Source organism: Bubalus kerabau, chromosome 16 (genome assembly GCF_029407905.1).
Source record: "Bubalus kerabau isolate K-KA32 ecotype Philippines breed swamp buffalo chromosome 16, PCC_UOA_SB_1v2, whole genome shotgun sequence".
Lineage (NCBI taxonomy): Eukaryota > Metazoa > Chordata > Mammalia > Artiodactyla > Bovidae > Bubalus > Bubalus kerabau.
In genome coordinates, this window is record NC_073639.1 from 11,114,418 (window position 1) to 11,135,557 (window position 21,140).

The 21,140-nt window shown below is 35.3% G+C and overlaps 1 protein-coding gene across 12 annotated transcripts in view; it reads left to right on the top strand.

Moving 5' to 3' along the window:
- LRBA (LPS responsive beige-like anchor protein) overlaps positions 1 to 21,140 on the top strand; it is a 746,530-nt gene that overhangs the window by 218,230 nt on the left and 507,160 nt on the right. For all 12 annotated transcript variants that reach the window (XM_055550583.1, XM_055550584.1, XM_055550586.1 and 9 more), the window contains exon 34: positions 2,349 to 2,410. In XM_055550583.1, coding sequence (XP_055406558.1) covers positions 2,349 to 2,410 — 62 coding nt within the window. The remainder of the gene's footprint in view (positions 1 to 2,348; positions 2,411 to 21,140) is intronic.

Sequence of the window (21,140 nt, forward strand, 5' to 3'; positions counted from 1 at the left end):
CTTTTGAAGAGACTACAATTCCTTATCAGTGAAAAGTCAAAAACAAAACCAGGCACACTGAACCCTAGGGTCAGATTATGAGTCTGGTCAGATCTCTGAACCTACAGTACCTTGTTCACCTTCTGCTAATTGGGGCAATAGTAGAATTTGTCTGCCTAAAGTGAAAATTGGTACTTCTGCAGCAACTTACAACTTCACCTAAGGGCTGTTTGAAGGCCTTCCTTTGGATAATTCTTGGAGTCTGAATGTAGATCTGAAGACAGATTTGCTGCTTTCTTGCTTTTTCATCCATGCAGCCAGTGTCACAGGTAAAAATTCAGATCAAAAAGAGATATGATTAAGTTTTGCAATCTGAAACCAAGTCCCTTATTGAGATGATTTCCTGTTTACTTACTCCCATGGTTTTATATTTGTGTTTGTGGTATTGATCCCCTTTGGGCATTTAAGTTATTGAAGGTCAAATGTAAATGCTCTTTTCTCTTCTGAAGCCATTTCTCATTTAAAATTTAACACACCCTCCACTCTGGCCCCCTACCTGTCCTTTAGAATCTAGAAAACCTCACTCCAAAAAACACATGAATTGTTCTAATCAAATTATGAAATGTTGTTTGACAGCTTAACTGTCTTTGAATATTCAGCTCCACTGATATGTGGTTGTATTACGCTGCTTCTGGTTTTGTAATCTTATTGAGCAATAAAACTGAAATAAGTAATTTTTTGAAAGTATATATCCTACCGTACGCTGTAGAGAGACAAAACAACCTGTAAATCGTTCTAACTTTGGATGGCCTAAGTTCCTTTTAATTATTGTGGTTCACTGTTTTAGTGAACTATCAAAGGCTGAGCTAGATCAGGGCCCAAATGCTTTGCAATGAAAGGAAAGTTGGTAGGAAATCTGGTTCCTCTAGGACAGAGCAATAAGGAATAATGACCTAATTGTAGAAAGACCTAAATTTACTTGCTGAAAGTAGTGGCTTTTGAAGTTGAAATATATGAAACTTCCTTTCATGTTTTCTGAAAAGTGACAGATTTTCAGACCAATAAAGACTACACCAGTAATAAGAGTATTGCTGTGCCTTTCGTTTTGGCCTTGGCATTAGCCTGAGGGTATATGCTCATCTCAGCTCTATAGAAACTGCAGTTTAGTCTAGTTAAATGTCTTGCTTGTTTAATGCAACATGTAGATATTCTGTAGCTAACTATTACCATCATCTCTGTGTTACACATTTACACATTTTTTCAGATGTGGAGAAAAATGTGTCTGCCTTTTCTAAAAAGTGAAGGGAGTGAACAACCTGTTGAACTTGAATGCTGCTTGTAAGGCTACAGAGTGCCAGCATGTGCCATCAGCAGACATGAGGCATTATGACTAAAAGTAGGAAGGAGAAGGAACCACAGAGCAAAAAGATTAAACAAGGGGAGTAGGATGGAATAGGATGCCCATAAGAACTTGGTTAGATAGAAATAAGGTAATTGTGTGGTGTACGTAAGGGCCATGGGAATTACTTTAGTTGTTATACTTAAATTAATTTGAACTTATGTTTGCTTAGAAAAATATAGAATAAAAAATTATAATTTTTCTAATTATTACTAGCATGATACAGTCATTTAGTGCTTTTATTTGTTGACATTGCTTTTATAAGATATTGGTTGTAAAATGTTTTTTGGACTAATCTTATTATTAATCAGCACTAAAGAATTGTTTGGATATATATTAAGTATATAAAGTTCCTTCCTGAGATAGTTTTGGTGAACTTGAAACATAAATGAGAAAATGTACGTGAATTTATTTATTAAAAAAAAATCAAGAGTGTATAACAGACAATGGCCTGCATTTCTGTTAAGGTTTAGAGTGAGGTCACAGGTCAAGGTACTAATAAGAGTGTTTGGGATGTCTGCTGCCATGAAACAAAATGGAAACTTGATTGATAGCTGGAGGGTTGAAGGGAGAGAGTGTGGTGGAGAAAGCAAAGGTCAGGGAGCCATTTCCCTTCTCTGCATGTATAACAATCAGCTCTCTCCAAAACAAAATTTAGATGATATCAGTCAATACGGCATATGTTGTGCACATTTCCATGAGTATTGTGCTGTGTCATTGTATATGAAGTGGGAATAAATGTTTTAGTTATTTGAAAACCGAAATGAAATTGGCTACAAAAGATTGTGGTGTTTTTGATGCCAAATTTAAAGTAATCACAGAATGTTTTGTTTACTCATTAAATATGTATAGGTTTGGTTCTTGGCAATATGTTAAATTTTATTTTAAAAACCAATTTGGGCAAAGTTGTGTAAGAAATAATCCCTCGTTTGTTTTTTATAAAATTAAAAACAAATTCTCTTTAATATAGGTCTGGTTTGCATGAAGTCTAGTAGTTCAGTTGTGGAGTTGGTTATGCTACTGTGTTCTCAGGTGAGTGACAAGAATAAATGCTGAATTAAGTAAATTCTCAAACGAATTCATTTTGCAAAAAAGTTAAAATTGTTGATTAGAAGTTTTTTCTATAATTGAGTTTTGAGTTTGCAGTTTTAAAATAATTTCTTTGTATTGCAAAAGGATTACTTCTTGTGTTTGTTACTAAGAGATAATGTTGAAGTATATGCTGAGAGGAATTGTATAGGTGAGTGAGAAACAGAGGTTTTTCAAGCCACATTTAAAAATGCTCAGATCAAATGATTTTTAGATGTCCAAATTTCTTTGCTTTGTGTATTAAGGTTCTAGAAACAGATTTATTTCTATACCTTGTAGAGTGCCACTCTGACTCCCCTGGGAATAATGGGTTTACTTCCCTTTTGTGCAGAGGTTATAAAATGAGTGATAAATAATTTTGAATTCTTGTCATTGCTAATTATTTTTGACATACACAGTAGATTTGGGAAAACATCAACAAAAATATGGCAGCCATCATAATAAGATGTAAAGAGTAAATTCCTAAAAGCAAGGTTGCTTTCATTGTTCAGAAACCTTACACCTCATGTGGTAAACTCTAATGATTAAAAAAAAAAAAAACACATAAAAATCATGTATCCTGTGATATTTTCCCCCCTTCTGTTTAGCAGTTAAATAGATGAATGCTTTTTATTGAGAGTTTTCTTTGTAGTCTTTTAAAAATGATATCTTGCAGGTAGTAAATTCCCCTACTTAAAACTTTAAAATAGCCTTTATTAATAGGAAGAGTATTGGTCTAGAGGTCAAGGGTTCTGACCCATTTCAAAACCTTTGACCTTCATTTACAACTCCTCTGGTTTACTTGCCTGACGAATAAGGATAATGCAAAATTAATGTTTCTTTGCATCGATTTATTCATTTTAGTGCCTATATTGCCAAATTTATTTAGACTGTGCTGATGGACATTTCATGAATACAAATTAAAGAATCATAGAAGGTGTGAAAAATCAATACTATGCATTGTCAATAAAATGCAATAAGAACAATTACTTCTAGAGATTGCATCTAATGGATTTTTATAATGAACTTGTAAAGAGTAGTTATGTTTGTAGTGGGCTTATTATTCTTAGATTTAGTGAGAATCATGTTTTTAATTTAATTATCTCCTTTAAAAAACTCCATTTCTTTAAAAGCTGACTGGATAAAACTTCCATTGAGTAATATGATTTGAAATAATTGGTTGTTTATTTCTTAAATGGAAATTACCATATGCCATTCTTACATTGACATGATATTTTACTTACTTTAAGAAGCATTTGCTTCCAGTTTTATATGTATCTTCCCAGGAGTATGAATTTGTTGTTTGTAGTGTGATATTATTGTTTCATAGGTAGAGTTTGATAATGAAGTTTTACTTTCTAGTTTAGAAAATGTGAATATATTCTTCATACATGAAATTATTTCAAATATATAGTATATTACACAGTTGAATGTTAGAAGCTGGAAAGGTAAAGAATGACATGTTCTAATACACCTATTTGTCATCTATGTCATGGTGCTGTTTAATACTATTCTGATCAAATGGGATATGCAGATCACTTAGAATAAGTTGCAAAAGTCAGTCTCAAAGTTTTGTTTGAATAAAACACATTATTGGTTTATTTGAAGTTCTTAACATTTTTTTACAACTTCTTCAAAAGTTCCGTTGCATCTCTATAAGATGGAGCACAGTGTGAAAAATGATGTGAAAAATGAAGCCAGAATTAGCTCCAGATGTATACAGATTGTTCTGGGGTGATAATTACATTTTTCACTTTGAATTTTCCTAATTCAAAGAGGTCAGATTGGCAATCGCAAAAGTGATTTATTTTGTTAAGAAGTGAACTGTCTTTTTCTACTTGAAAGCTTTAGAGATATGAAATTGAATTTGAAGTCGACATTTTGCAGATATTGGGTGGGGATGGCTTGAGTTTGATTGATAATTTTTTTTAGTCTGAGATGGGGTGGGACGTGAAAAGCTAGCCTCTTGCTAAAATTTTAATCAATTTTTTAGGAAGAGATGGAGAGGATTGAGTGCCAAAGATCGAAAGATCAGGTCAAAAACTCCTTTTTAATCACATAAATAATGGGATATGCTTATGAACTTAGCATCTGCAAATTTGATTTAAAACTTTACAAATTAGTTGATGTTAATTTCATGACAGTCAGCCATCTTCTGATTATTTTTCTTGAAACCATTCAAAACTTATTTTCTTTCTGTAGTCTTCTTAACAAGGTGTTTAAATCTGCCATATTTTATTACAAAAGAGAATTTAGAGCCTAAATTTAAGAAATGAGGAAATGACCACATTTGGTTTGCTGTCTTTCAGGCCAAACAGATCATTGTATATTTTGTTAAAGCTTCAACTAGGATATGTTTTTCAGTATCCATTCATTCATTAAGAGGTTGATTAGGCTCCATTTCATATTTTATCCCATTTAAGTTTTAGCATTTTAAGGCAAAATGTTATTATTATTTAGATTTGGAAATCTTTATCAAATTATTCAGCATATTATTTTTGCATTAAGTTGTGTGTGTTTGTGTGTGTGTGTGTATATATATATACACATACATATATATATACACACACACACACACACGCTTATGGTTTATTAAATTAGGTTTATTCCTGTGTTCAATCTCATATAAAATCATTCAGGAACTATTTAAGCTCCAAAGCTTAATTTAAATCTTCTTTAAAATAAGTGTGTATACCCTCTTCAGGAAGCTGTATACTCTCTGATGCACAGAAAAAAATCGAACAAGTTCTTAATTGTATTTCAGATTCAGTTTTTCAGAAGCATGTAACTTATTTTTGCCTAATATTTATTGTTTATGTATATAAACCATATAAAAATCTCTATGAATTTAAAGAAAATATTAAATAAATGTTTCAAGTAATATTTTCCAGCATTGTGTAAAGTGTTTGTATCCTGCTCATTTGACATTAATATCATTTTTGAAAGAATTGACATTGCATTCAAGGCCACTTTATAAAAGCGTTGTGTTGCTCATCCTAATTCAGTCTGACATACATTCCAATAACACTACCTCCCTTCTTGGGTTTAAAGCTAAATTTATGACTCTGCATTGTGAAGTGCATCATTTAAAAATGGTTTCAACCCAAAACATCTAATAAATAAATAATGTGTATGGCTACTCAGTAGTAGACTTTCTAGACTAGAAATCATTCCATCGGATACTCAACAGTCCACTATCGGAGAGGGCTGTCAGATAAATCTTATGGTAGCTGCATTCATGTCCTGTAAATCACAAATTATTGTCTGAGCCTTCTGCCAGGTCATCTATTCTTTTCCCATTTATCAGAAATGCATAGAGTATATAGAAAAACTAGAAGTACCAGGTAGTCTGGCCTGACATCCTATCTGAGTAATTAATTAGCAGTAAAAGTTAGTTTAAAATATAGCATTAGCCTGATTTTTCTTTAATACATTTTTTTCATTAGAATGTATAGATTGTTGGTATTTTGGGAAATATTTCTTATGTATGGAGGTATCAGTAAAAGGTTTGGTCATTTTTTATTTGTTTCTTCCTATATCTGAATTATTGATTTTAAAATTATACTAGTCATAATAAGAACCAGTCATCACCACTCATATGATTCTTTATTGTCTGTTTTATGTTTCAAATTTTTCCTGATTCTTCATAGTAAAACATTTCTCTTTTTCATCACTCTCCTATAATTTCTTTTCTGTGATTCTAGTTTTCTTCTCCCTTTTGAGTTTATTCCCTTAAATATGTGATATTAATGTTGTTGTTCTTGATCTTTTTTATTTCATAAACTTTTCCTTTTTATGGTGATGAGTATTTTGAGTAAAGTAGATAATTCAAAAGAAAACCAAGCTGAGGGTGGGGTGGAGGGCAGCAGCAAACTAGCTCTATACCATGGCACAAAGACATCTTTCACTCTCAGGCCTCTCACTCTTTGGACCTCATTTCTTATCACTTTGTTCTTATATCTGTTCTCAAGCTATGTGAACTATTTCAGTTCAGTTCAGTTCAGTCGCTCAGTTGAGTCTGACTCTTTGCGACCCCATGAATCGCAGCACGCCAGGCCTCCCTGTCCATCACCAACTCCCGGAGTTCACTCAAACTCATGTCCATTGAGTCGGTGATGCCATCCAGCCATCTCATCCTCTGTCGTCCCCTTCTCCTCCTGCCCCCAATCCCTCCCAGCATCAGAGTCTTTTCCAATGAGTCAACTCTTTGCATGAGGTGGCCAAAGTACTGGAGTTTCAGCTTTAGCATCATTCCTTCGAAAGAAATCCCAGGGCTGATCTCCTTTAGAATGGACTGGTTGATCTCCTTGCAGTCCAAGGGACTCTCAGGAGTCTTCTCCAACACCACAGTTGAAAAGCATCAATTCTACTATTTAAAGATACCCAAATGGGCCATCATAATTCTGTGTCTCGGCAGTAGTTTTTTCCTTTCCCTAAAATTTCCCTCCTTCAAATTTAGTGACTCTAATTGTAGGTTTCTTCTTATCAGTCTGAACTCATCTTCATTATCCTCTTATCAGATCATCATATCTAGAGTTGATATCTTTTTACGTCATCTTGGCACTCATCATGCTGTGGGTTCTCAGCACACGTGTGCTAATTTGCTGCTTTTTTATTGCTAGTCTCCCTCTCTGTACTCTGGCTTCCTGTGAACCTAGAGTACGTACGGCTGGTGTACCAGGTAAACTGTTTCCTGTGTCTAGTTTCCTAGGTAAACTGTGAAGCGTACCTAGTACCCAGCTCCTGTCACATGATAGCTGCTCAGTGAGTATTTATGGAGTGAATCATTATGAGTAAATGATTCAGCTCCCAGCTAAACTGCAGTGTCTTCTGGAAAGCTTTCGTTGACTCATCTCTTCCCCACAACTGTAAACTTAAGGTGTATATCCAGAGAAATCACTGACCCACTTTATAGTAATTTCATTCTTTAAGTTGCCTAGGATTTTTATTTCTCTCCTATTAGGCTTTTATGTTTCTTAAAGCAGCACTATGTCTTCTGTATTTCCAACTTTCAGCATAATTACTCTTCAACTAAATATTTATATAATTGTGTAATTAATAAATGAATGGTGACAGTGATCATGGGCTTCCCAGGTGGCTCAAGTGGTAAAGAATCTGCCTGCCCTTGAAGGAGTCGTGGGCTTGATCTTGGGTTGGGAAGATCCTCTGGAGAAGGAAATGGCACTTTTCCTCCTCCAGAGGAGGTAGGAAATACCCCCCTCTTCAGTATCCCATGAAGAAGCCCATGGACATGGGAGCTTGGCAGGCTACAGTATGTCCATAGGGTTGCAAAGAGTTGGGCACAACTGAGTGCGCTCACACCCACAACACTGATCCTAAATCACTGTATTTTGGGATTTGACCTTTCTGTCTTTTTCATTATGATATATTCTCATACTTTTGTATATTATGGTGTCATGTTCATTTATAGAGTCCTACTTTTTTTCATTTTCTTTTACCTTCATCACATTTACTTCTTTTATTTATTTATTTTTTTTTTGTTTTGGGTACCACATTTACTTCTTTTAAAAAGATCAGCTTTACTGAAGCATAATTAATACACAGTATATGTAATATTTTACAGTATTTTAAGTGTACAGTTTAATGCATTTTGGTATATGCACAACCATGTTCAGTTCAGTTCAGTCGCTCAGTCGTGTCTGACTCTTTGCGACCCCATGCACTGCAGCACGCCAGGCCTCCCTGTCCATCACCAACTCCTGGAGTTTACCCAAACATGTAACAACCATTTCATTTCAGAAGGTTCCCTGAGCCTTTGTAATTAATCCCTATCCTTTTCACCTCAAGTTGCTACTGATTTGATTTCTGTTACTGTGCATGGACGTTTCTTATTGTAGAAGTTAATATATATGGAGATTTACTTCTTTTAATTGTGGTGCTTAGTTTCTCAAGAGTGTGCTGTATTTAGGGTACAATTCAACCTTTTAAACTAAAACTCAATATCTAATATTAAGAAAATATTAATGGTTTTTTTGAAAGCTTTAATGGTATGGTTTTTAAAAAGAAATAATTGAATCAGTAAAACAGAGGATTATCTTTTATGATAAGCACAAAATAGGAATTTTGAGTTTAAGTTGCTCATTGGAACTATAAGTGTCTTAACTTCCTTGCTGCTGCTGCTGCTGCTAAGTCACTTCAGTCGTGTCTGACCCTGTGCGACCCCATAGACGGCAGCTCACCAGGCTCCCCTGTCCCTGGGATTCTCCAGGCAAGAACACTGGAGTGGGTTGCCATTTCCTTCTCCAATGCATGAAAGTGAAAAGTGAAAGTGAAGTCGCTCAGTCGTGTCTGACTCTTCGAGACCCCATGGACTGCAGCCTACCAGGCTCCTCCGTCCATGGGATTTTCCAGGCAAGAGTACTGGAATGGGATGCCAAGCATGCATTTTTTTTTTTTTTAAAACCTGTACGGAAATCTCATGGCATAGAGCTTTTATGCAGCAGTATCATGAGGTGATGCACTGTCAGTCAGGCTCAGTTCAAATGCTCTCTCTTATGCAGAGCTTTGTGTCAGTTTATCTGCCCTGAATCCTGGATATGCCTGCTTGTGGTATTTCTTTTTTTATTCAGCAGACATGTACTGAATGCTTCTAAGATAGGTCCCACCTGTTAATCTAGTAAGAGAGGCAAATAATTGTAATACAACATGGAAGTTTTATCAGGAGTTTAAGAGAAACAGAAGCAAATCATAGGGGCAAGGAGTGGAATAGGAATGGAACATAAAAAAATCTATTTGTTAATCCCTGTTTAATCTAACTCTACTTTTATTTCTCTCCATGAGTAAATCATTTCAGGTTCCTTTGCCTTCCAGTCCAAAAATTTTTTCCTGGTTCCATCTGTGTTGTTTTATAATTTCATGAGGATCAATAGATAGCAAAGTTCTTAAAGCATTTCCTGTACTCTCTTCTGAACCTATATAATTTTCCTTTTTGGATTTGTGATTGCTAGGTGGTTGTTTGATCAGTTCTCATTATCGACATTTACAGTATAGCAAACCCTAGTGTGTACGGTTAGATGATGATGGACGTTCTGTGAGAAAAGCAGAGTGGTAAAAATAAGCTTGGAAAATGTTGGCTTAAATTTAATTAGGAGGAGCCCCTCAAGGCCTTTAGTCAGTACATGTATGTGTGTGTGTTTGTGTATGCATAAAATATGTATATAATAAAGTGTGTTGATTTTGTATGGGAATAATATTAGCATATTTGATCACAGAATCCTTTTTTGGCCATAGTGGACGTGGAATATTTTTGTAAAATATAATTTAGGATAAATGTCAGCATTGAAACAGAGAATAATACAGGAAATGCCTCATTTTTCATATTTTTCTTCTGATTTTGTCTGCTTCTCCAATCACAGTAATTATAGAAAATCAGTAGATTTGCAAAAGTACAGCTGTGTTTGTTTGTTTGTTTCAGAAGAATTATCTCAATTACTTGTTCTCTATCCTTTGTAGGTAATTTGGGCTTAATTTATATATTGTTTCTGCAGAGATAAATGTTCAGAGCTAATTATATTAAGAGTTCATATTCTTTTTAGAACAACTCAAGTCTAACCAGAAGTATCCCAGTGTGTATTTGTTGTGTGTTTATTTTTACATGCACATGCGTGTAGTTTTATATTTATGTAAAGCTAATCCTAAGGTTAAGGATAAATTCAAATATTTTGACATCAATTGATTATATAGCTATTTCCTTCATTGGTTGAGTAACTTACATTACATTGACATTTTACATTTAGTCACTATTGTGATAATTTATGCTCTGTAATCATGTTTAAGTGTTTCGCATAAATTCCGGAAATCAGGGTCAGAATATATTTTATATTAATGGGATATTACATATATTATTATTGACCCATTTGTAGAACTGAACTTTGCTATTCACTAAATGAAGTGCAAGAGGTCCAAATAAAATGAAATTAATATATATGTAAATGGTGTATGATAGTGTCTGATGAAAGAAAATTTCAGTATTTGTTAAATAAATAAGTAAAATTTTAGCAATAAACTTTTAACAATTTTTAGTAGAATGAAATTTTAGCCAAAGTTTATAGTTACACAGCTGAATTACACAGTGGCTGTTATTCTTCATGGTCATCCATTTATCCATGCAAGCAATCAGGATTTGAGATAGCTTGCAATTAAGACATACATATAATAAAAATATGAAGTCATTATTAAAGAGGCTAAAGAGTTAGGGTTAAAGAAATAGGGTTAAAGAATTAAGAGTTAAAAAATGACTCTTACTGCCTTAGTCCAGGGGTTTTTCACTGACATCTGTGGTGTTTTTATGTTTTTTTTTAAAGTGTAATTTGTCTATAAGACAATTCCTAAAGACAGTAAACAAGAAAAACCTATGTTCATAATCCTTAATCCTAGAAGTGAGTGGAGAATGGAATGCTGGTAGCTTAAATTCACCCAGGTATATTTAGGAACATTCATTAAATTAATAGATGGGAGACAAATTTGCTCACTTTCTGATATGGTCTGAAGAACTCTGTCTTTGACATGTACAGAAATTTTGGCATTAGAACAAATGAAAATTTTTCTCTGCATATGTTACATAATAACAATACTCATTTAATATGTGGGTTTGGTTTTTGCTTTTATAATAAATCAGAATAAAAATAATTCCAAATCCTATTAACTCGCATTTTTCTTTAATTCTTTGCTCAGATGCCTCCAACATTGTGTTATAAGTTGTGAATATGTCAATTTAGAGAACTGCATCTGAGTTTACAGAGACAAGTGCTATAGAAGAGTTAAAGTTTATGGGCACAAGAGCTGTTTTCATACTTGTTGTACTGTATTATAAATCTTGTTTTTTTATTAGATTGAAAACTCCTTGAAGTCAGGAAACCATTTCTTATTGTCCATTTTGTGTATTTTGTTTATTAATGTCAGAATTATAATAACATCATTTAATGATATTTTTGAATAAATCAGTATATTTACCTATTTAAGTAACGTTTCCTTTAAAAATCATGAGTTTTCGATTCATTAGAAAGTATTTTAGTTAAGGAACAGATACCATCCTATTTAATACTTTTCTGTCTTCTATTAAATTTTACTTTGATCTGCAAAGCATCCTAGCTCTTATGTATGGGCTTCAAGTCCTAATCCTGAACTCTTACCTTATACTTACTTAAATGTTTTAAAGTAAGAAAATGGTGCATATTAAATCCCTTTGCCTGATCAGCTTTGGGTCTCAAAGAGATTGATTAAAAGAGTCATGAAAGGACCTGTTAAAATAGTCTCAGCTGATGACCTTTTATGAAGAAATCCATTTGTGCATGTAGGTTTTCCTCTTTCTGTAGAATTATTTCTTTCACTTTTAATTCACTAGATTCAAATAACCCAGCATTCATTTCAGAGACCACCACTTCTGCTAACAAAGAGAATACAACTGTGAACCTCTGGCTCTTAAAAATGATGTTTACCCAAATATGATAACATCTTGTTGTACCTCAAGGTTTCTTAAAAAGACAAATCTGTATCTTAGTAGAAAGATTGCTGAAAATGCTTGCATGGCAACAAATTTGCAAAATGTATTAAATGTTTACATTTATATTTTTGTATGCTGTCAATAAATTATTCTATTTTCTTTATAGTCAGCCATCCTTTTTCCAAATTTAATAAGACTTTAAGAGCCATTGGATTCTTTGAGACCAGTTTATATGTAGTATGGTCCTGTTGCAGGAAGGGGAACCCCTTCCAGGGCCCGAAACTGGGCTCTTGTCTAACACTTGGAAATGAATTGTCGGAGGAGACACATGTGCTGACAAAGCAAGAGATTTTATTGGGAAAGGGCACCCGGGTGGAGAGCAGTAGGGTAAGGGAACCCAGGAGAACTGCTCTGCCGCGTGGCTCACAGTCTTGGGTTTTATGGTAATGGGATTAATTTCCGGGTTATCTTTGGCCAGTCATTCTAATTCAGAGTCTTTCCTGGTGGCGCTCGCATCGCTCAGCCAAGATAGATGCTAGTGAGAGGGATTCTGGGAAGTGGACGGACACGCGGTGTCTCCTTTTGACCTTTCCCGGACTGTTCTTGGTGGTGGTGGCTTATTAGTTCCGTATTCCTTACCAGGATCTCTTGTCATAAAACAGCTCATGCCAGTGGTTACTAAAGGGCATGACCAGGTGGGTGGTTTCAGTCAGTGTGCTTCCCCTAACAGTCCAACTAGGATCAGTGTAATTTAATATTTCAGCTTTTTCACGTTACCCTCCTTTTATATTAGGTGCTTTTTTCCCTCACCCTTAAAGTATATTTATAGAAAATTAATGACTGTAAATTGATTGTCTCTGATTTTTTGTCAGTGCTTGTAGCATTTTTATTGTGAATGTGTGAGAATCAGTATGATGATGATTAACACTGGGATCAAAAAAGTAGGCTTCCAGACAATCACCACTTTTGTCTGAGAGCTGCTGTGAATGCTTTATCCTTATAATTTACAAAGACTGTGAGCATAGGTGTGCTGTATTAGAATGCTCAGAATTAAATTTTGTGTGAGATAGAAATGGTTGACCTCATGAAAAGAGACTGGTGACCTTTGAAGCATAAGAAATCTGTGGGAGTTGGAGAGGATAATTTAAGATTGAAGCTATATTAACCAATCATGAAAAATCATAACTAATGATTTTTAGTCGTTTACTTGACAGTTTACAACAGTTGTCAAGTATTTGAAGGCAGCTTAATAACTATACTTTATGCTAATATGGTAAAGAAAATTATAGTTTTCCTTGATTCAGATTTTTATGACTTGTTTTAATAAGGTGAAATCATTTGTCTTTAAAAAACAGTAAAATATTATAAATGTAATAAATCAGACTAAATTATTGCATTTCACTTAAAAAAATAAAAATTCTAAGTTGATGAATTAGTGAATATTAATTGATCTTTATTTGAGTCTGGTTACAGACTTTTCCAGCATTAAAGTGCTTTGTAACCAAAGAGAAGTATGATTTAGCTCTAGATGCAGGATTTATTCTGAAATACAGGCATCCTGTTGATTCACTAGCACACTAGGGTTTAGAAAGCACCACCTTTTAAGGTAAATTTTGTGGAACTGGCAGTACACCCCGTGGCTTGGCAGTCTAGTCAGAAGGATGATACCATGCTGACTATATAACGGGATCTTTGAACATTATTCTCAGGGGTGGTAAATGCAAAACAAAGTAATATCAACTGGCACTTAATTCTGCAAGTTCCCTGCTGATTGGGGTATTCAGTGAAATGGAACTCTTCCTGACAGGAAGTCAGCCTATGAGTATGGAGACATCTGAAAATAAAGTGTGCTTTAATTTGGCACCCCACCGTTTTACAACTGGTCTTTTATATTTGGGATTAAGCAGAGTTAGAAGAAAAGGGGAATGTAAGATGGAAATATCCTAAGCCTAGTATTTTCCTTTGGTTTTAATACAGTTATCATTACGGCTCGGTTTCTGTTTCTCAGTTTTTACTGCTGATTGCTCATTTCTTTTTTTTCCTATTACTTCAAATTAATCTATTGAAGTTACAGTGTTACAAAAAGGCTAGATTAACAGCATAGAGCTTTAGGTTGCCTTTGTTTTAGTACCAAACTGATAACTTTGTGAAGGCTCAGCTGTATTATCATACCATATGTTTGATCATAAATATGTTTTTAATCAGAGTAATTAGAGTTCTTAAACCTAGATTTAAGTTTTGCTGTCACTTTTAAAGTATGTATACTATTAAAATTTTTTTTCAATTTTAGTTTTTATGTATATTTGCATACTTTAAAAGAGTTTTTTTTTGGTTGTGCTTGATCTTTGTTGCTGCGTGGGCTGTCCTCTAGCTGTTGGGAGTAGGGGCTACTCTGTAGTTGGGAAGCATCGGCTTCTCGTTGCGATGGCTTCTCTCCTTGTGAAGCTCAGGCTCGAGGGCGAGAGGGCTTCAGCAGTTGTAGTACGGGGGCTCCATAGTTGCGGCTCCTAGGCTCTCAGCACAGGCTCAGGAGTTGTGGCACACAGGCTTAGTTTCTCTGCCACACGTGGAATCTTCTTGGATGAAGGATCAAAGCTGTGTCTCCTGCATTGGCAGGTGATTTTTTACCACTGAGCTACAAGGAAGCCCTAAAGCGGTTATACTATTCACCTCAGTTAACTCTGAGATAGAATAGTTTTTTAGTACAGTTAGAATATAATATTACTAAGGGACAATTACTCTATATTAGTAGTTGCCTATATATTTCATCTATTATGCACCTTTTAGATAGGCAACTGTTTTTAGTCAAGCTGCCAGTTTATAATATGAACTTCCAGAAGCATGTATGCAGTTTTAACAAAATCTGAAGTTTGAACTTTAATTCAGGCATGAATTAGGCAAGAATCAGAACCCTGAGGGCTATTTTTCGAGTGGTTACTTACTCAGTTGCTAGAGGTGGGCTTTGTAGAGGTGCCTGTTGTCTGCATCATAGGTAACAATAGGAAAAAGGAAAAGAGGCTTTAGAAAGAATCTTAGGAAGAGCTGGGCCCAGGAAAATGCTGTTATGATAGATTTTGAATAATGTTTTTCCCTCTGCCACTTACTAACTCTGTAACCATGGGCACATTACGTCACTTGCTTGAGAATCAGTATCTTACGAGTGAAATGGGTGTAATAAAGATTACATTAGACAATGTATGTAAAAGTATGTAGAACAGTCCATTGAACACAGTCGGTTGTAAATTGCAGTTATTTGATTCTGAATCTAAGTGTTTTAACAGCTCATAAACTCCTCTCTCATTGTTCAGTGCTCTCAGTGCCTTTTGTTTTCTTTTCATGATACTAGATCTTTCAGATATTTGCTTCAGTCCACCATTATTTTCTGCAGTTATCTCGCTCATTATTTTCTGTTCTTTCTGTGATCATATGCCCAGTCTAATCCATTTTCATCTCACACGAGAGAATTTTAGAGCTATGAGAAAGCCCATCAATTTGCAGGTTTTGGCTGTTTTCATGAAGACATGTTAGTGGTTAGCATTCATATTTTCTGTGGGCTCCCACAGGTGATCTCACTGTTTCCTTGTGCTCGCTATAGCATTGGTGCCTTTTGGAAGTCAGCTAAGTATGCCTGAATACAACTGACATGGATGTCTTTCCAGGGATTAGAACTTGAATGATTTTCTTAAAGATGTCTTTTGTACATCTTAGTGCTTTTTATGTATACTGCATTACTTTCAACACACCTCCTGTGTTACCATAGTTGAGAAATACTTTTTTAACAATTAACTGAGGTCACTGATTATCAACATTTTTTTTTTCCCTGACCAGTTGTATCATCATTAATAGTTTGCTCATTGTGATTATTCTCACCTTGAGTCCTGTCATAACTGGGGGAGACAGGCAGGCATAAAAGGAGGTATCATTTGAAAAAGGTCTCCATAGAGAATCACAGATTCTGATCTAACTTATCCTGAGTTAGAGAAATGGCCTTTTCCCTTTCTGTTGATTTTTACCTCTTTCAGTTATGCACCAAGAAATTTATTTTCCTACAAGCTGCTGCTGCTGCTAAGTCACTTCAGTCGTGTCCGACTCTTTGCGACCCCATAGACGGTAGCCCACCAGGCTCCCCTGTCCCTGGGATTCTCCAGGCAAGAACACTGGAGTGGGTTGCCATTTCCTTCTCCAATGCATGAAAGTGAAGAGTGAAAGTGAAGTCGCTCAGTCGTGTCTGACTCTTCATGACTCCATGGACTGCAGCCTACCAGGCTCCTCCGTCCATGGGATTTTCCAGGCAAGAGTACTGGAGTGGGGTTGCCATTGCCTTCTCTGTTTCCTACAAGAGTCTCTTTGTAATTCCTTTCCAAGAGAGGTTGTAGTTTACTGACTTAACAAATTCAAACTCCACTGCCTTATTTTCAAGGTCTCTAATATGTATTTTATTTTAGTTTATGCTTATTTCTCTGCTACCGTATAAGTAGTATTCAGATATTTGATATATCTGTTACATATATTGTTATTTTCTGGATATTCTACCAGAAAACCAAGCTGCCTAAACCTGAGTCTGTTCTCACATTCTCCTGACGTCTTACTTTCCACAATGTGCTTTTACATTTGGAGTATACAAATGCATGCCATTGTCCTAAATATTGAATGCATAATGCATTCTTTTTGATAGTAATTGCGTATTTTTGAAGAAATTTTATTGGAAGTGCAAATTTTCATTAGACATTCAGTTAAAACAGCAGTGTTGTCTTGTTGTATTTGTTAATTTGTCAGGTTATTCATATTCTCAGATACTACATAGTTCAGAGCAAACTTAATTCTGGTTTCTTATTGTTCTTTTTTCCAGAGGGGAGATGAAAAATCTAAGAAAGCTTACAGCTTTGCTTGATCTTTCAGAGTTGCGTCCTGTTTATATCTATTGAAAAGATTTACTGTTGTTGTTTTATAGCACCAATTTCTAGTTTAGTTTGTCAGCACAGTTTTCTGTTTTTGTATGTTAAGGAAGAAAAAAGGAGGTTGGTCATTGGCAGTGATAAAGTAAAATAATGGAGGGTTTTTTTTTTTTTTTACAAAGACTCTTTCTAATTCTTATTAGTATCTTAATGAAGTCTGAACTGCTGCCTTACTTATTTGGACGTTTGACAGTGCTGTTGCTGCTTTTCTGCTAATTATTAGGAGTTGGTCTTAATGATACATGCTTGTTTCCTGTGTCTTGAACGTGAAAGTGCTAGTAGCTTTGTCCTGTAGGACTCCTTGTGACCCCATGGACCGTAGCCCTCCCAGCTCCTCTGTCCATGGCATTTTCCAGCCAAGAATCCTGGAGTGGGTTGCCATGCCCTCCGCATGGGATTTTCCTGACCCAGGAATCAAAGCAGTTGTGTCTTCCACATTGCAGGCAAGTTCTTTACTGTCTGAGCCACCAGAGAAGCCCTCTGCTCAGATTTGAATTTCTTATAGCTTGGTACTGAAATCACTGGAACTGAGAACAAAACCAGTCACAACTCAGTAATCACTATTAGAACCAACACTTGTAGCCCAATTTGACTTGCTTAAAAAATTTTCCAACTCTTACAATAGACTAATTTTTTAAAAATGCTTTTATTTCTTTTAAATCTTTTGAATTTTGCTGAATTCAAATAGTAAACTTCACTTTTCTTCAACTTGCACTCTCTCTTCTTTTAATTTGGTTTCTTTTGTGATAGTCTGAAAAACAGCTCCCCAAAGTTATCCATGTCAAATCTCTGGAACCTGTGAATGTTACCTTATTTGGAAAAAGGATCTTCGTGTGACAATGTTAAGGTTTTTGAGATGAGGGGATACTCCTGAATTATTTGGATGGCCACTAAATGTGCTGCCATAGGTAGCCTTATCAGACTCTGGGGAGATTAGAGATAGGTACCCAGAGGAGGGAATGCCAGACCACCTGACCTACCTCCTGAGAAACCTGTATGCAAGTCAGGAAGCAACAGTTAGAGCTGGACATGGAACAACAGACTGGTTCCAAATAGGAAAAGGAGTACATCAAGGCTGTACATTGTCACCCTGCTTATTTAACTTTTATATGCATAGAACATCATGAGAAATGCTAGGCTAGATGAAGCACAGGCTGGAATCAAGATGGCTGGGAGAAATATCAATAACTTCAGATATGTAGATGATACCACCCTTACTGCAGAAAGTGAAGAAGAACTAAAGAGCCTCTTGATGAAAGTGAAAGAGGAGAGTGAAAAAGTTGGTTTAAAACCCAACATTCAGAAAACTAAGATCATGGCATCCCATCCCATCACTTCATGGTAAATAGATGGGGAAACAGTGGAAACAGTGTCAGACATTATTTTTTTGGGCTCCAAAATCACTGAAGATGGTGATTGTAGCCATGAAATTAAAAAAACACTTACTGCTTGGAAGAAAAGTTATGGCCAACCTAGACAGCATATTAAAAAGCAGAGATATTACTTTGCCAACAAAGGTTCATCTAGTCAAGGCTATGGTTTTTCCAGTAGTCATGTATGGATGTGAGAGTTGGACTATAAAGAAAGCTGAGTGCCGACGAATTGATGCTTTTGAACTGTGATGTTGGAGAAGACTCTTGAGAGTCCCTTGGACTGCAAGGAGATCCAACCAGTCCATCCTGAAGGAAATCAATCCTGAATATTCATTGGAAGGATGGACGTTGAAGCTGAAACTCCAATACTTTGGCTACCTGATGTGAAGAACTGTCTCATTAGAAAAGACCCTGACACGGGAAAGATTGAAGACAGGAGGAGAAGGGGACGACAGAGGATGAGATGGTTAGATGGCATCACTGACTCAATGGACATTAGTGAGTAACCTCTGGGAGTTGGTGATGGACAGGGAGGCCTGGCATGCTGCAGTCTGTGGGTTTGCAAAGAGTCGAACACGTCTGAGCAACTGAACCGAAGTGAGCTGAACCCAGAGGAGGAGGCAGTGTGAGGAGGAGGCAGTGTGAGGATGAGGCAGCGCGAGGATGGAGCAGAACGGCCACAAGCCAAGGGCTGCTGACAGCTGCTAGAAGCTTGGAAGAGGAAAGGAATAGGTTCTCCCGAAGCATGACAGCTGTTGATTTTGGCTCAGTGAAGCTCATTTTGGACTCCTGGCCTCTAGAACTGTGAAAGAACCGATTTCTAGTATTTTAAGCTACCAAATTTCTGACGATTTGTTGTAACAGCCACAACAAATGAGTAATGTGTTTAGTGAGTGTTCTTGGTGCCACACTCATTCACCTAACAGTGTTAAATTATGATCTGTTTAACAAACATTTGAATGTTTTTTATAAGGAAATTGCATCAGGTGCTGTTGAGAACCCCAAGAGATAGACATCACTACCTGTAAAGAATTTCACTATAGTTGAGACGCATTCCAATTTGTGAAGTTACTGACCCAGAAAAAAAAAAATCTAAATAAGCTAATATTGCATACATTTCTAATGGAGATGAAATTAATATGAATATAATACTGCCAGAGAGAGCCACCATTTGAGTATCTGTTCTAAGTTATTTGTACAACAAAAGCAGATTTTTAAGTATTTCATGTCACTATTTTAGTTATGTTACAGGTCAGAATGACCTACATGGGTGGTGTTTATCATAGTATGTTTTAGGATTTTATGCATTGAACTCAGAATTTATATGAACTAGTATCTCATTAGGTGCATTGATAAACATCTGAAAGAATTATGGAATCATTCTGTACTGAAAGGTTTTATTCCTCTTCAGGAAAGTCATTAAATGTACTATGATTGGCTATAGATTGTGGCTGTTGACAACTGTAACGTGTTACTACAGCACATGATGCATGCGTCTCAGATATAATAGCGTACTTTAAAATCAGGACCCAGAGCTTGATTGGTAGATGTGGTATGAGGTTTGGAAACATTAGATTCTGAACATATCATTTCGTAGCATAAACATAAATGATTCTTCATTTTCTGCTCTTGAATACTATGTCACAGTTATTTTTCATTTTATATAAAACTTTTAATACTGAAATGAACTCTCACTTTCTTTAACATGAGGAATTTGCTCAATGAGTACACAGTATCAGTTTACAGTGGTCACTGTTGAGAGTGGGAGACTCCAAATGGTTAAACAGCAGGAGAGTTTTCTGCTTTTAGTTAAAAACTGCTGTTTTCTATATGCCGTATTTACTACATGTTTAATTCTTAATGTTGTGTGCTGTGGGATTGGGCATGCAAAAGTCAGCAGAAAGAGTTCTGGTTTTTACATCTAGAGCTATTACTTGCTGTACAATAATAAAGGCACTATTTTATTGGGTTACTTGTAATTAACTTCAGCACTAGGCATTCATATAAATCATTCGTAATCTGTTTTCTTTAGATTTTTATTCTTTTAAACTGGTTTAATGTACTTGCTTTCTGTTATCTTTTTACATATGGATGGAGGTTGTAATTGCTTTTTGGAATTAGGCTGTCAGAAACCAACATATATGTGAATTCAAGGAATGATTGAGGCAAGCTAATGAATTTTATGTAACGTTTTAGAGATTTGTTACTGAAGTATTCTCTAATAGTCTTTGTTTTGTTGAAGAATTCAAGAAATAACAGTTCTCAAGTTAAAAAGTGTCTGTACATTCAGAAAGTTAAAATGACAGCAACTATTAATTAGAAAGTATATTCTGTTTTTCTAATCCTGAGGCAGCAAAGACATGAAATTTCTTTGAACTCTTGACTGTCAATTAATTGACATTCTTTTAATTTAAAAAATTTGAATCTTCATATACTTTCTATAGTGTTATCTTCTAAATGCCATTTCATAGATTAGGTACAACTCTATGATTTTTAGTTTTAAATGGAATGAAAATGAAAAAGAGGCAGCCTTTTTGAATAAAAAAGAATGAGGCATCTAAAAAGAAACATATACATATATATAGCTGTTTAACTGTATATGTCATTCAGAATTAATATTAGAAAACAAAACTTTGTCTCCAAAAATACCTTCATTTTATAAAAGTTTACAGTGATCTGTAGAAAGAATTTAGAGGTGTAAAGTAAATTTTATTCTCTCCCAGGTCACAAAAAACTTGATGATTCCTGTAAAAGGAATATTAGGTGTATTGGGGTAGGAGATACGGAGGCATGAAGAAAGCTGTTTATATCCATGTCCTGAAAGTCATGGTTTTAAAAATAATTCAGTTGCTAAATACTGTTTATTGTAGCTGAGTCCATAAGATAGTTTAAAAAACTTTGAA